The sequence below is a fragment of the Lampetra fluviatilis genome, chromosome 36, assembly GCF_964198595.1.
Source record: "Lampetra fluviatilis chromosome 36, kcLamFluv1.1, whole genome shotgun sequence".
Taxonomy (NCBI): Eukaryota; Metazoa; Chordata; class Hyperoartia; order Petromyzontiformes; family Petromyzontidae; genus Lampetra; species Lampetra fluviatilis.
In genome coordinates, this window is record NC_136310.1 from 214,531 (window position 1) to 231,203 (window position 16,673).

Sequence of the window (16,673 nt, forward strand, 5' to 3'; positions counted from 1 at the left end):
CCTTGCAAAAAGAATCAATTTAGTGTTTGAATATCTTAACACCTTTATAATAAAGGTTTTTGGGTTAGATCGCGTAAATATATAAATGTGTCGTTAAAACCCGCCACCACCCGACACAGCCAACCAGTAAGGGTTGTCACATAAACAGAACGTGCCAATTCGTCACTGGTACAGCACTAACCGGTGTGTTGGAGAGCCAAGCCACAACATTTACAACCTGAGTACGACATTTCGCCAGTAATTACAACCAGCTTCCTCGTTACTGCTCTCCAACACACCGGTTAGTGCTGTACTTGTGACGAATTGGCACGTTCTATTTACGTGACAACCCTTACTGGTTGGCTGTCGGGTGGTGGCGGGTTTTAATGACACATTTATATATTTACACGATATAACTAAAAAAACACCTGTTTTATGACATGACGGGCAAAACCTATTCTTATTTTTCCTACTTTGATACTGACAAAAAACGTCCCATGCAAATTAATTATTGGAGCAGCCTCCTTCTCATTGGAGCAACATTGAAGCCTGAAGCCCACTCAAGGTCAAATTCTCTCACAGCCCTCCTTAGCCATCACCTCAGAATCCCTCTCGACCGGACTCTGGGCTATTGCCATCACCTCGAATCCACCGGCAAAAAGACAAAATCTAGGGTCAACACCATCCAAAAGCTGTCAGGGGTTTCCTAGGGATTTGACGCTGGGACCGTTCGGACATCAACACAGGCCGTGCTCCACTCTCTATGATAGAACACTGCGCTACGCGTGTCTGATGCAGCAGCTCTCCCATCGTGCGCATTGACACTCAACGCTGCGCTGCGTGCAGTGGGTGGCTCCCTAACATCTACGCCATTGCAGCGGCTGCCAGTACTCGCGAACATCCCGCCATTGAACTTCTGAGAGGATGTTGCAACACCGAGGGATCTCCCTCTGCACATCGACAGCGAATCCCCACCACCCTCCGCCCCCCCCGGCTAAAATGGAGACGTCCGTTGTGGACTCGCGCCTCAACTCCTCTGTCGGCCGATACTGATCCCAGTGCCACCCGATCGCATGAGACATGGTGGAAAGTCGATTCCCGAACAAGAAAGGCACGGAGGAGGCGAGCAAGAGCCCTCTGGGTTTCTCTCTGCCGCTCCGGCGACAGTGGGAACAGCTCTCAACCGCGTCCCAACAACAAGTGGACACGGTGCACATATTTTCTTCATGAATTGAAGATCACGGGCTCACCAAACTGCAAATGTGGTGATTGCCCAATACATGCCATGTACTCTGGTTGAACAAGCGGACTCCACTCAGCCATCTCCGATGCTGCAGAATGGCTGATAAAATTAAAACTACAAGAGTAGCCTGTTGCATTTTCAAATGCCATGGGAAAGAAAAGGAATCTCATCCAATTACAAAGTTGAGGACACTGCAGTAAAAGGCAAGGTACTTCATATGTACAACTGCAAACATGATAGAAACTAAACACTCAATAAAATACCTTTACACTGAAAAAGTGAAAGTGATTTCCTGCTCTCCATAGTGGCGAGTCTCTCCATGTGACAACTGCTGCTGACTTTTCTACAAAGCGGTTCCTGTTTTACCCACCCTAGAAGGATGGTTGGCTGAGTCAAACCTCAACCAGGATTTGAACTCACAAACTTCTAATTGCGAGTAATTTTCAGTGAGGCTTTTCTTGGTAAACAAGAGTAGTAGTAATAACAATAACACATATAAATAGCAGCAACAGCCGACGGTGGAGCAGGAAGGGGACATGTGGACCAAAGGTGGCAGCAGCAGCAGCAGCAGCCAGAAGAACGGACTGTGGAGACCACAAAACATCTTCCCATTGGCAGCAAGAGGTGAGAGTGCCGTGGCAGCACTGAGCAACATTACCCAAGTAAGTTTCTGGGAATTATTTCACCTGAGATGTTTAACCAAGAGTTACATTGTTTTCTTATACAATGGGAGGAAACCAGATAACCCAGAGGAGATGCAATGCAGAACACCTGAGAACATAAAACTCTACATACATACATACAAAACTCTACATACATACATACAAAAGTCTACATACATACATACGAAACTCTACGCCTGAGTCGGGAATCTCGCTGTGAGGCACAGGTGTTACCCACGGCGCCTACTAGAAGGCCTTTCCACTGACGATTTTCTTTCATTCCAAGTAAACACCCTTCATATTCACAATTCATAAACCTATCCAAAAACCTACTAACATTGTAAATACACAATAAAAACAGACCACATTTAACTGGCCATCCTCAGCAAGATTCCATAAGTGATAATCTTCCTAAAGAGACTACATCATAAATATCAGTCTTCATTTGATAGCCTTTGGATGGCTAGAGCAGGAAATACAGTATGTGTGACCAATATCAGACTAGTAAGGTTAATCATGCCAGTGTGTCCTTTACCAGTGCAGGGAAGCGAGTTTAAAGTGCATTCATTTTTCAACACCCCACATCACACATTAGGAGAACAAAGCACATCGCTAATCCACGCCACTCTACGCAACGCACAAATGCCAACTCGCGACGCCGCAAGATGCGAGGACAGCGGCCGCAGAGAAGCAACGACGGGCGGACGGCACCGCGTGGCACCGTCACGCGTTGCGCTGCACAGCGTCGCTGCGGAATTGCGCATCAGTGCGTTGGCGTGCTGCCTTCCAGCGATCCGACAGGCGGTCGTGCGTCACGCTTGCGGTTCAAGCCAGGCTGGGACCCACCTGCTGGGGTCGACTATGACAGCGAGTTCGGAGGCCAGGTGTCGCCTCAGGAAGGCGTTGTTATGCGGAATTTTCAGCATGGCCGCAAAGCCCTCGGCCGTGAAGCTGCCCTCCAGCACGAGCAGCGCCCCGTGGACACCGCTGCTCACCAGGTGCTCAGAAAACTCCTGCTGGTGAGGGTGGGGAAACGGACGCATCGGCTCAATTTCACCACGAGCAGGCAAACGCGCGAGTGGGCAAACATTGCGTTTTGTACCTGGTAAAAACTGTTTTTTGATGATTGGTGTCGTCATCTGCTCTACTCTTCCGCGCGTGTCTCTAAGTGGAGATCTTCTAAAGCGACATGCTGCTCAATAGAGGGAGATTGGCCCGCACTAGCGCCAGCTGCCGTATTGGGGCTGCGGAGGCTGTGGGCAGCCTCACGGCCACACCAGTTGAGCAGCTGGTGCTTTTTCTCCCATCTTTCGACATGGGGAAGATTTTACACCGAAAATTGGACAACATTCGAACTTAGGCCACATCTGCGCTCTGTATGGTAGCACTGATGGTTTCGATTTTGGTGAGTGTATCGCTCACCTTCAGGTCGACATTGCGGACCCACTGCATGACTCGCTGGTTTGTCCACACCACCGTGTCCACATCCCGCACCTCACACAGCTGGCGGCGCCGACTCAGCTCCTGCAAGAGCCACCGCATATCGAGGCCAATAAGACACCATCCGGCTGCACATGTGGCTGTTATCTTGATGCGCTTGTTTACCAAGGAAAGCCTCACCGAGTCTCAAGACTCTTGTTCAGGAGGGTCCTGCAATAGAGGGCGATGATCGCAAGTAATTCACCAAATTTGGAAAATCTGGACCGTGGCATCGGAACACAGTGTCACAACCAGGGCAGCCATCCTGATTCGACCTATGAACCTCTGCAACAGGCAGTGAATGCGCTACCTCTCAGCCATCTCACCGCCCCGACTGGCAGTGGCGATGAGCAGGGCAGGTGTTGGGTGAGTTGAGTAATGAGGGTCAGTGTGGACTGGTGGAGGAGGCACTTGCCTCGCGATCGAAGGCCACGCTTCGCAGAAGCTCGATCGCGTGCAGAATGCTTGTCTGATGGAACTTAGATGTGACTCCCAGCAGCTTTTCCAGCTCCTAAAACAAGAGCAACAAACAGGCAACGTGTGTGAAATGCCCCCATGACATGCATTTAATTTCAGTCGGAGTTTCTACTGCTCGGCCATGTCAATGGCTTGACTTAACACCAGAACCGAGTGATTTTCAGACAACTGCAGGATGTGTGATGGGTACATTTGGTTATTTTGCCCAAAGTTAAAGTTTCATGTTTTCAGAAAAAAACATTTTTGGTCACAAATTCACAAATCACAGACGGCTTCTACCTTGCGGCCCAACGATCCCAGCACATGCCCGTCGACCAGCTGGGAGTGGAAGACCTGCGCGTACTGGGGCAGCCCCACGTCCCGCAGCCACGTCTTGGCCACCCAGTGGTGGTCCAACTCGGACGCTCGCGACAGACAGCACCGGCTGGGGCCCACCAATACCAGCAGGGAGAGAATGATAGCACGCACAAGCAGGGCACGTGCGCGCGCACACACACACACACAACTACGTGCAGAATAAAAACAACTATTTTGCTTCCTCCCATATCTGTCCCTCCAAAAAAATGTTTTTTACACATCCCATCAGCCACACCGCCTTCTGGCAAAGCACAATTTCAGCAGCAGTGGTTAAAGCAATCTAATTTTTACATTCAGCGTCTTAGCAGCAGTCCAGCCTGCTTGACCCGATGCAAAAATCTGGCAGTTCATCAGCATTGGTTCAAGCAAGCCTGACTCTGCAGATGAGAGACTGAATGTCGAAACCAGTCCATGATTATTTCTTATTATAAATTACGAACAGCTTGGGCACACTGGCAGCTGTAATGAGTATAAGAGACAAAGGGAGCTCAATCAGACTGTGATTCCACACCTGCTATCCTGCTCCGCCTGCCGATAGTCTTCGATGGCGAGACGCAACTTGCGCTTGTGCAGAGGATTAGCGACCCCCAGTGCCTTCTCCAGCTCCTCATCGGACAGCCCCAGCAGAACCTGCCGGCAGTGAGAGACAAGTGATGGCCAGTGACAAGCGGTGGCAGGAAGTAGCCAATAAAATACACGCAGCTCGTGGAGACACAGCCTGGGTGGCTGGGGAGCTGTGGGTGCACGCAAGTCGGAGTCAATTTGTAGGCCCATGTCTCCACATAAAACTACACGTTTGCTCGCTTGCATGTGAATGTGTCTGGGCGTACACACATACACGTGCTTGTTATTACGCTTGTTGAACTAGGAAATCCTCACCGAGTCTCAAGACTACTTTCAGGAGGGTCCTGCTAAGTTTTCAGGTTCGCGATTGCTGTGTTTCCCAATGAAGCAATTTGTAATTTGCGGTGTAATTTAAAAAATGTGGACCATGATGCCAGCACCCATGGCCTAATGTTTTTTTAATGACGTCATGGGACCTTTAACGTCCACTGTGAAGCAGGCGATGCGCAATATTAGAATGTAAATAGGCAGCACCACAGTATAACCAGGGTGGCCTGCCGAATTCAAGCCGTGAATCTCTGCAACAAGTGGCACGCACGCCGCCGCCGGGCTACGTCGTGCGTATCCATGTGCGCATGAGCATTAAAAAAATTGGAATATGCCCACACGCGTAATTACTCGTGTCTCCCGACACGTACTTAAACATGCACATATTACTGTGTTTGACGAGGTCAGAAATCGATGCCACCTCACTCGTGCAGAGCGCACGTGTGCCCACGTTTGCTTTATACAGGGGCAGGTTAGTGAATGTTTTACTGCTTGCCACCTTCTCCTCCCCTACAGTATCTGACGTGCATCTCTTTGTGCGTCCTCAATGAAAATCAGAAGTGGGTTGCAGAATATATTGCAAGTGAAAGACAATGTGATGTGTTGAGTAATAATCACAATCCTTGAAAAACATGATCCCCGATGTCCAATTCATGGTCTGTTACTCCTCTAATTGTAAATGCACGCCTGATCTAATCTAATTCACTGCAGGCGATATTTATGTGGGGCGATTTAGATTTTTATTGGAAATCGAGCAGCATATTAAAAGTTCAGTGGCAGTTTGTGTCTAAAGCTCCTCTGCCAATCGTCCTTCCCATTCGTCGCCTGCGTATCACCTGAATGACTGTAAGGCGGGCCACGGGGTGCCAGGGTGATTATGGATCGCTACGCTGCAAGCGCGTGCCGGTGCGGTTCTTGCCGTGTCTACCTTGCCGCTCTTTATGTTCTCCCGGCAGTGTTTTCCGTACATAGGCATGGACATGTTGAGCTCCAGCCATGCCAGGATGGTGTCCGACTTCCAGCGAGACATGGCTGTCACCTGTGGGACCACACACCAATGTTGACATCCTAAGCCAGATGATGCTGTAGAGCCAAGGTCAATTGCAATCAGCACTTCACTGGCCCACCACTCCACTGTCAAACAGTCAAAGGGATTTCATGCTCAAATAAGCATTGAGGTGTTCATCTCCCGTTTACAGTCCTGAGCCAGTGCCGGAAATTCCTCATTCTTATGCCTATCTAGGAGGCCTGGCTTGGGCCGATGGATCACAATACCTGGAGAAACATTCAAGATGGTCCGATTTACGGCTATTCGATGACTATGGTGGTGGCAAATCTATCGATAGGACAACCACTGTTGACTTGCACACAATTTGGAACCTATTTTTATCGATCCTGGAAAGGGCTGAGTTAACCTCTAACCAGGATGTGAACTCGCAACCTGATGATTGCGAGCCACTCGCTCTATCGCTGAGCCACCGGGCCACCAGGCCTCTCATCCAACAGCATTACTGCACGTACAGCCATGGGTTGTTCAAATGCACGTCGCCCAGCAGCCAGACACCTTTAACATTCATTCTGTGAACTTGAAAATTTCATATTGCATGAGGTTCATTATGGTTTGTCCTTACGTCCAATATTTTTTCCAGATATTGCCACTAGATGGTAGCAGGAAGCACGTGTGAGTGTGGCCCATAAATAAACCCGACATTCGCATCGCAGATTATAGTTTTATTTTTAGCCAAAGGGGCCCCCTGATGGCAGCTGTCCTTATGTGGCACGAGGTGACGGAAGAGTGGCCTCCGAGTGGGCATTAGTCCGCCAAGAGGGCGCGATGATTGGGCTGTGCATCATCCCAAGCGAATCACTTTCTGCTAATTTTTCTCATTTGGTGATGAGGACCATGGTGCCGGTTGTAGGTTGTGCCGAGCTGCCTGAAGTGGCACACCGCTCTGTGCCGTGGGAGTTCTACCTTGCCAAATGTGCTGGGTCTTTTATGTTTGAACACAGTTGCTAAGCACAGAGGCCTAACATGTCAAGCTGCTGGCAAACAACTCTCAAAGTTGTAACAGGTAAGTGCAAAAACTTTCTTTAATTGATTAAGGTTATTATAAGAGCTTGGAAAATAAGACAATGAGAGGAAATCTGTGATGAACTGTGTCTAGAATTTGACGCAAAATTATAAAAAGAAAAATTCTTGTTGCTGAAAAACGAATCTGTAGAATCAACATGGAATGGTGTCATGGAATGAGATTATGGAGTGAGATAATCGGATGAGGTTATTGAAAACAATCATGGTGGGGGGTGGGGGGGAGTTTACTGTGGATACAATATCCATACCCGGGCAGCCTCGGCCAGCTGCAGCTTAGTCACGGGATCTCCAGCGGATGCCGCCCCCAGCGCTCCGGGGAGTGTCCCGGTGCACGGGGGGAGAACGGCCTCGGGGTACGCCACAGGAAGCAGCCCGTGAGCTGGACTCGACTGCGGGGTCAACACTGTGCGGACAGCCACCATGCAGCAGTCAGAGCAACATCGATCGCTACTCCATCATAGCTCAGTCACGTCTAGCTCTTGTTGGGATACAAAGGGATTCCCTACTCAAGTGAACATCGAGTCGGTGCTCATCTCCTATTTACAGCCCTGAGCCAGTGGTTAAAAGTTCCACATTCCTATGGCGGGGATGAGGCTATCCAGAGGACAACCTCTGTCATCTTCCTCACAAAATCGCACATTGTATTGATGCTGGAGGGAGTTATGAGCTGAGCCAACCCTCAAACAGGATATGAAACCGCAACCTTCCGTCTGTGAGCCGCTAACTCTCCCACTGAGCCACCTGGCCGAGTCCGTATATGAACAGTGCCTATCTGCACATGTATCGCCTTATTTTATTGTTAAAAGATTTAGATCTTGCACACTGAACCGAGTAGGACTCCGCAAGCGATGGCTGTTCTACCTCCCCGTGGGGACTCGATGGAGTGTGACTGCCCACGAGGACCCAGCGAAGGTCCCTTCCTATAAACGTCTGGCAATTCGCCCGCATTGGTTCCAGCGAGGCTGACCCTGCTGATTAGACACCGAAAGTCAAAACCAGTCCAGATTGCTGAAAGTATGCACTCCCAGAAGGCCGTGTGGCTGATGGGATGTCAAAAAACCTTTATTTTTCATGCGGAGAGACAGACGTGGACAAGGCACTTAGTCTGCTTCTTTTATTGTCACTTCGGTATCTGCCACTGCGACTGCCCACCACTGAACGAGGCTGGGTGTGATCTGCCACTGCGACTCTCCACCGCTGAACGAGGCTGGGTGTGATCTGCCACTGCCCACCACTGAACGAGGCTGGGTGTGATCTGCTACTGCGACTGCCCACCACTGAACGAGGCTGGGTGTGATCTGCCACTGCGACTGCCCACCACTGAACGAGGCTGGGTGTGATCTGCCACTGCGACTGCCCACCACTGAACGAGGCTGGGTGTGATCTGCCACTGCGACTCTCCACCACTGAACGAGGCTGGGTGTGATCTGCCACTGCGACTCTCCACCACTGAACGAGGCTGGGTGTGATCTGCCACTGCGATTGTCCACCGCTGAACGAGGCTGGGTGTGATCTGCCACTGCGACTCTCCACCACTGAACAAGGCTGGGTGTGTGCGGGCACCGGGTGGCGCCGCTACCTTCGTGGTGATAGGGCTCCGACTTGCGGCTGCGTCCTTTGCCCAGAATCATGGAGAATGTGCTCAGACGTTTCTTCTCCTTATCTCGGCCTGGACCCAGTCCATTGAGCTCCTCCAGAGACTACAGTGAACAACAACACGTGGTTCCAGCCACGGCCACCAGAACAATTACAGCGTTTACTCAACGATGGTTTTTTTAATTAAAATATTGAGACAAAACATCTAATTTGCATATTTTCAGAGTGTTAATTCACACACATGTAGCAAATACGGATCAACACGTATACAAAACGCATTAAATATCTGGACGGTAGCATTGTTATCCGTGGCCGGGAATCAAACTCGCCAGGTTCATAGTGCACCGCACTCCCATTTAGTCGTATACAAAAACATAATAACATGGATCAAAAGGAGTTTAAACTCAAGTGTCTGTACCACAGAGGTGTTCTCAATTCGTGACTCTGGTAGAATTGGTGATGATGGCCGTGGTGCCGATGGTGATAAGCATGATGGTGGTGATATTGTATTGCGGGGATTGTGATGACAGTGATGATGGTGGTAATGGTAATTTATGGTATTTTCACGTAAGGGGCCATCCATTTAGTATGTACGCAAAAATCTGTCAAAACTTGACCCCTCCCCCCCATCCCTGTACGCACGCGGACTTTTTACCCCCCCTCCCCGAATCCTATAAAACGGCCGATATTTAATCCACGCAAAAACGATCAAGGATTAATAACATTAACGTGTTTAAGCAAACAGATAGTCCACCGCCGGCTGCATTAAATAATTAAGTTGCGTGCCTTGGCCACTTATTTAGCTGCAGTCAGGGGTACGGTGGCACACAAGTGACACCTCTCCCACAGGCCTACTTCTCCCGGTAGTACTTGTTGTCTGACAGCTGAAGAAGCTGAACTGTGCCGCATTTGAAGGCCAATGTCGACAAATAATTAATTATCGAGGCTTCACCCCCCCCCCACCGTTTCCTATGCGTACTTACACATTTCAGTAGACCCCCCATAAGCAAGCGTACGCATTTGTGTTAACCCCTCCCTCGCCCCTCCATGCGCACGTACTAAACGAATGGCTCCTAACTTGGTCATTCAAGTTGAGGCTGCAAAGTATTCACACAGAGCGCCTGGGCAATGGAGACGATGAGCCTTGCGACAATCAACAATGTCGGTTTCACCGATTGCCTTCAAGATCAGGACCTCACAGTGTTCATTGCTGGACTACACATCGACAGCTAGCCCACATTCATTGTGATGATTATACACCAACGACTGCCCATTTTCTCCTTCCCCTCTGCTGCCCCCCGTGATCTCAACTCTCCCTCCCCAGGCCCCTGCGCCAACTCCCTGCCCCTGTTCAAGGCAAGACTCAAAGCCTTCCTCTTCTCCTCTGCCGAGGACTGACTTGTCTCTCCTCTCAACAATATGTAATAATACAACACATACACACCGTGTATACATAAACACCGTGTAAGTATTCCCCCCATGATGAACATGTCCCACTGTTGTGCACGCCACCTTGACATTAAGTTGCATGTAGACGTAGATATATGAATCCACATTAAGATGGTATTGTGTTCACTGTAATGGGCTTCACATGGACAGCTCGCCGGTATTCACACACAGGCTCACTGCCATGTCACCTGCAGGGCTCCCAAGTCAATGCAGTAATATTCACGTGGGATTTTTCAGCAGCCAGCATCAGTCAATGCTGCATGAAGCCCTCCCCACGACTTTGCCATCACGCGTGGTTCCACAATTCCACAATCAATCTCCCTCCTGCGGAAGCTGATCTCATCGCTCCATGCCCGCGGTGGTCTCACTCCATTCACAAAATACTTTTAGTGTGGAGGAAGAGATGTGGAAAGAGGCGTATTGTCTTCATTTATTTTGTGCCTCATGTCAGTAAGCTGAAGCATTTCAACAGAAGCACCTCCGATTAACAGGGTCAGCTACGTATGGTGAGAAAAGTTCAACATGCATACGCAAAAATAAGCTTGGGAAAGCTGGGTGTAGGGAAAAAGCTTTTCCACCGATCACATTGCACTCACTCATGTGGGTCACGTGATAGCATGGACAGCACATCCGTCTGAAAGTCATCCCGACCATGGCATCCCAATGAATTGGGGTTTTACGGCCGACATCCGAACGGCCAACCAGGGCTGAGGCTGAGACCCAGGAGGGTGCTGCTACATTCTCACAGCCGAAGGCGGTGATTTGTGAGGTGTTTCCTCATCAAGTAGATTTCTGCAGTGTAATTTAACATTTTAGTAAATTTGGACCATGACACCAGCCCACAATGACCTCCTCTTCTTCGAATGACACAACGGGACCTTTGACATCCACTGCGAGGTAGACGGCACGAGGCATTTAATCCTAAACCCACCCACGGCATTAATCATGCATCACACCCCAAACTCGAAGTAAACACACAAGCACAGAACTCTTAATTTGATGTTTAATGTTATCAAGAAGGGACCGCACAACTTTTTTATATGGATGTGCAGCCTTTGTAGAAATAGTTTTGCAATGGTAATAAATGTGATAATTATCCCCAATGGAAAGCACCGGTGTTTACGTAGATCACAGTTCACACCAGATGATTGCATTATGCAGTGTTAAGAAACGTGTGAGGTTTATTCTACAAGTACAGAAGTTCAAAGGCTGTGAACCTTTCTCCAGTATTTGGTTGAATATTAATTGGGCCTCGTGACACGAAATTGGTCCTTGGAACTTGGAAGTCTAACATTTTTTTTACTTTTGCACAGCACTCCGTTTGTTTTGATCCCAGCTTAGCAGTCCTCTCGTACATCTACTCGGGAGCAAATTGGATGCAAGTACCAATATATAACTATCATCATTAGTGACATTTTGGAGAATATAATTAACGAAATATATTTTTAAAATAATATATCGTTCTATATACACTCCAAAAGGACATTCACAATTATTTTGTGTCATACATAGTTTAGTGTCAAACTAACATCCACGTCTAAAAGAGAGGGTCCTTGTCTCTAAGCATCTGGCAGTTCACCAGTATTGGTTCAAATATGCACAACTGCTAATAAAACACTAAATGTAAAATCCGATCCAGTTTATTTTTTTGAACCGATACTGCTAAAATGATGCACCCACAGAAGCCTATGCTGCTGATGGGACGTGTAAATTATTGTTGACCTCTTTTTTGTAGGGGACCAGATATTGGATGCATATTGGGTGCCTGATTCATTGTTGAGTTTTTGGGTCAGATGTGTGTTTTAAACCCTCCTTCACCGGACACAGCCATTTATAAAAGTTGGTTGCAAAAGCCTACACTGTTAAATATAATGTGCTTATTAATTTAGTTAAACTGGAATAAATGGAAAACCCCTTCAGACCATAATAACCAAATATTGTGGTCGTGTGCATTCGACACAGATGGTACGTCTTGTGCTTAGAAATGTAATGTGCTCATTAAAAGTGAGCATTATTAACACTCTTGGGAGCACAGTTTCATCAGCGGAATTGTATAAACCCAGGAGAACATGCTAAGTAGTGACCATATTAGTAACCTAGAGCAATGGTAACCTCAACCAGAAACAGCTTCACCAATTTCGCTCCCACAGAAGAAGTGCATTGAGTCTCATCAAACGAGTACGCTTATATATCAGCTCATCCGCACCAATAAAATACCAGTGGTCAAGGAAGTTGTCAGCACGAAAAACAAAATATTAGACGGTTGCTTTGCAATTACCGTCAGGTGATGGACTTATACAAACTAAACGTGGCTCAGGAACTTGAAAGAGCAGCTGAAAACATTCAGGCCTTCAAAGAGGAGTGAGCAATTGGCAGAGATGTAGACCACACCTTGTAACATATGTCCACATACATCCACTGATTGACTCCATAGCTGCTGAAGCCAATATATTTACAACAAAAAATCCTACCCTGTGCAGAAAGTCAACCATTGGTTCAATGTTCCAGTCAAAAAGATGTGCAATGAGACACCGGGAGCCATGTGAACGGGAAGAGGTGTCCAAAAGGTCAGGTCCCACACGAAGGTGAACTTTGAAGGCCCTGCCGTAGAGGGATGTCCAGAAGGCCCAAGGAAAGAGGCGTGTCCAGCAGAGCGATGGGCAGGGGGCACCAGAAGTGACCAGCCGACACAAAGTCCAGCGATGAGGTCAGCTGCAGGCCCAGGCCACAGTTGTCTCTCCTGGCAGTGTCACCGGTGAAGGATTCCTCCTCAACCATCGCTGCTGCTGCTGCTTCCGCCCCTGAGCCTTCATCTCCCCTGGCTCCAATTCCGTGCTTGCTGCTACAATTCACCAACATAGAATAAGATAGGGCCTGTTGTTGGTTTGAGGACTCTGATGTGTTACGTACTGATGCCTTGAAAGCAGTTGGTGCCGTCAAGCATCAGTAAGGTAAATTGTAAAATACAGCGGTGATAAAATACAACTGTCAAATAAATCACGACAGTTTACTATTCAACACAAACTACAAGACAACAAAGAATGATTTTTCTTTCTAAAGTTTCAAAACATTTTTAAGCTACACACTTTTAAAATGCAAAATGCTAGCATAATACTAAACACAAAGCAGTATCCAATAAGGAAATAACCTTTGCATGATAAATTGGTTGTCCAGGTAGTTGTTTGGATAATCACACTCCAGGTCACTCTTGCAAATGAGACTAGCCTTTTTAACACGTAAGCATTCGTGACCAATATCATCCAAAAACTTGTACTATGAGACCAGCCTTGTCTCTTCAGTTTTCACCTGGTTAAACAAACAATACTTGAAAAGGTGATGTGTTGCATTCAAGCAAAACTGTTTGGATGTGAACTCTGAAAGAACCTTAGATTTTACACGTACTGTATTTGTTTAGGTTGCAACTCATCCTTTCCAATGTATTACACTGTACACGTCCATGTGTACAGTATACAACCTTCTATCAATACACTACTGGATGAGGGGCTTTCCACGCTGGTCAGTGCAGGTTGAAGGTGGGGAATATGCAGAGATGTGGGAGCAAAGAATGATCGTGCAATAGATGCTGCTACACTGCCATCTGCCGCCCACAACGTGCACGCACGTGGCAACGCGAGACGTGCCGAGGAGGGGCAGATACGTCACGAGGCGTAATGTCTGAAGATTTATTTTGTCACTTATATCATGCACAACGACGCTCATGATTATGTTGTGCTGTTTATTCTATCGCTTAGCAACGAATCGGGACTCGTATGTAAGAGGACCCCTTGCCTCTAAACATCTGGCAGTTCACCAGCATTGGTTCAACTTTGTTTGTATTGAAACAATGCTGGTGACGTTATGCACTTGCAAAACACCGTGTGTGTCTGCTTGAACCAACGCTGAGGAACTGGCAGAAGAGTATAGGCAAGGACCCTTTCATGGGACAAGCAGAGCTCACACCCTGAAAGCGAAGTCACATCTCTTTTAAATGCCGAGGTAGGCAGTCAGGGCCAACAAGGTCTTCTCTGCTTGGCCTCGAGATTGTCAGAATCAGAAAATTATATTTGTATAATTTATATATATTTTCATTAATGCAAAATGTATTTTACAAAATTCGTTCCCATCAGTCTATTAACATCATTTTATTGCTACTCTCTCCCTCAGTTGCGCTGCTTCCAGTGCAGCTCATATAAATTAGAGCTTTTATTATCCAATCAGATTTTCCACCTGTGCTGTCTCCGCCTCTCCGGGTGAAAAATCTTCCCTGAGGCCTTCAGAATGTCGAGTGAATCCCCTTTGCTGTTGAAGCAAATGGGGACGATGTTGTTGATTGTCACATTCTTTAACCAATCAGATTTCGAGTTTGCCATGTTCGGTGTATTCTTCGACACGCGGGAGCCTTCTAGCTGGCCTAGCCTGCCTACGTTAGCCTTGTTCGCGTGGCGTGATCGGAGGGCCAGTTAGCTAACTGAACTATTTGTGATGCAGCTTCCTGTCATACTGCGTAATAGTGGTATATCGTTGATGGTTTCAGTCACGATGTATTCATGTCTCTGCAAATAGTGTATTGTAACTCTCATAGGTGTTGAGCCTCGTGTTAAATCACTTTATTCCACTCGATCAAGGTTACTGTCACTGTGAATATGGGGTGGTTACGTCCAATGACAACAGTCTATAGCCCAAGTGACATGGTGAGGTTATTCGAAGGCGGTTTAATTGCGGGAGGAGAGCACTGAAGGCCGAGGTGTAACATACACGGCCCGCCACTGTTTAAACGTTCCCAGAGCTGGGCTCACCAACGCTGCATCCTTAAACTGCATCTTGAGTTAATGCTTCCCTTTTTCTGGCAAGACTCGTGTCAATGGCTCGCATAAAAAACTCCGTTTTAGTTCAGCATCAAAATCCACGACGATCACCACACTCGGCAACCACCGACAAGTTGCGGTGAGACAAGGCGATCAGCGATGCATCTGTTCTAGATCAGGTGGGTGCCATACAAAGCAGCCACCCAAGCTGCCTGGCATCCTTTGACGCTTATCAGACAAGTGATGAGCCATTCTCCACCCAAAGTTGGGTGATTGCGCTTTGTAATCTCACACTGCTACTTCTAAATGGCCTTAAATTTACGTGGAAATTTCCATAAATGTAACTTATGGGCCATCTTTTGAACCCTTTCCACTTAGAGTTGAAAGCATTAATATATTTGCCCTGTTAATCTGTCTGTAATGGTGGAGTAATGGTAACTGTAGTAAAGAGGATCCAATAAAATTGAAACTTTTAAGTTGGGGTGTATTGTTAGGCACTTCATCTAGAGAATAGCTGCCAAATGGATCAAACCGTTGCCCAAGACTTGGCAACGAGAAAGCAGAGCTCGAGGGATTTCTATTTCCTGGCAAACGCTAAGCCATCATCACGCGTCGCATTGTAAGAAGATGTCACATGGCATGTACTCGCCTCCTCCCCCAATATGTGATGTCATCTCATAGCATCAGGCACCATTCGACATATTGCTGTGCGGTGTGGAACACAAGATCGTTATTGCTACTTAAATACTATTGAAAACCATCACGTGCTGGAAAGTTTTACACAATCCATGCCTATGTATTATTTTTCTACCTTGTATTGTTTTATATATAGAACTAGATTATTTTATGGGTTCCACATAAGCGTGTGTATACGAACACACAGAAGTATCAGAGTGCTAGAAATTAGGTTTCAGTACCTTGGGAAAAGTTTTTTTTGTCCATCATTATCGGTGTCCACGGCATCTTCTTTAAATCTCACAGTTGCAGCATCTGCAGGGTCACGGGAACGTGTGCAGAGTCTTTGTGGGAGGGTGACTTTTGCCAATCGGCAGTTCTCTAAAGGTAGAGCTTCACAGTCGAACTGCATCCAGTGAATGCAATTCCATTTGCTTGCCAGAGGCAAACGGCAGTGGCATTTAGGTGGGCAGGTGCAGTTCCTGCTGCAAACAAAAGGTGAACGTGACGTTCGGCAAGAATTGGGGAGAAATCCTCAACACTATCGGCAAGGAAGAAAGTCCATGGAATAGCGGATGAGCCAACAACACCTGAAGCTCCCCCCGATCCTCCTGACTGACATAATGGAAACCAGAAAGATCAGAAATCCTGGCCATTGGCTCGAATGGCGGTCTTGTTAGAGCACGAACCGCAGATCCACAGAGTGACGGATACCAGAGTGACGGACACCGGACACTGGCGAGGATGTGCAGAGGTGAACGTCCAGCGGTATAACCTTGCATTGCAGCTGTTCAAATACCCCGGAGTTGAGAGTCCACTCTCCCGGGTCAAGTCGTCCTCGGCTTAGTGCGTCCAATACGACGTTCTCCATCACAGCCTGCGGAAACGTCTGTCATGATACGGCCCAGTACAGTAGTTCTTCTGCCTCCATCAGTGCAGTAGTGGAACCATGGGGACCCCTGGCAGAT

General features: G+C 47.6%; 1 protein-coding gene across 6 annotated transcripts in view; it reads right to left on the reverse strand.

The window, feature by feature from the left end:
• KAZN (kazrin, periplakin interacting protein) overlaps window positions 1–16,673 on the reverse strand; it is an 81,797-nt gene that overhangs the window by 10,066 nt on the left and 55,058 nt on the right. For 4 of the 6 annotated variants that reach the window (XM_078873105.1, XM_078873102.1, XM_078873106.1 and 1 more), the window contains exons 8-15: window positions 8,760–8,880; window positions 7,429–7,583; window positions 6,017–6,127; window positions 4,709–4,827; window positions 4,120–4,264; window positions 3,779–3,874; window positions 3,307–3,408; window positions 2,731–2,900 (exon numbers count right to left, since the gene is read on the reverse strand). In XM_078873105.1, the coding sequence (XP_078729231.1) occupies window positions 2,731–2,900; window positions 3,307–3,408; window positions 3,779–3,874; window positions 4,120–4,264; window positions 4,709–4,827; window positions 6,017–6,127; window positions 7,429–7,583; window positions 8,760–8,880 (1,019 nt within the window). The remainder of the gene's footprint in view (window positions 1–2,730; window positions 2,901–3,306; window positions 3,409–3,778; window positions 3,875–4,119; window positions 4,265–4,708; window positions 4,828–6,016; window positions 6,128–7,428; window positions 7,584–8,759; window positions 8,881–16,673) is intronic. The other 2 variants (XM_078873103.1, XM_078873107.1) reach the window with 2 other exon arrangements.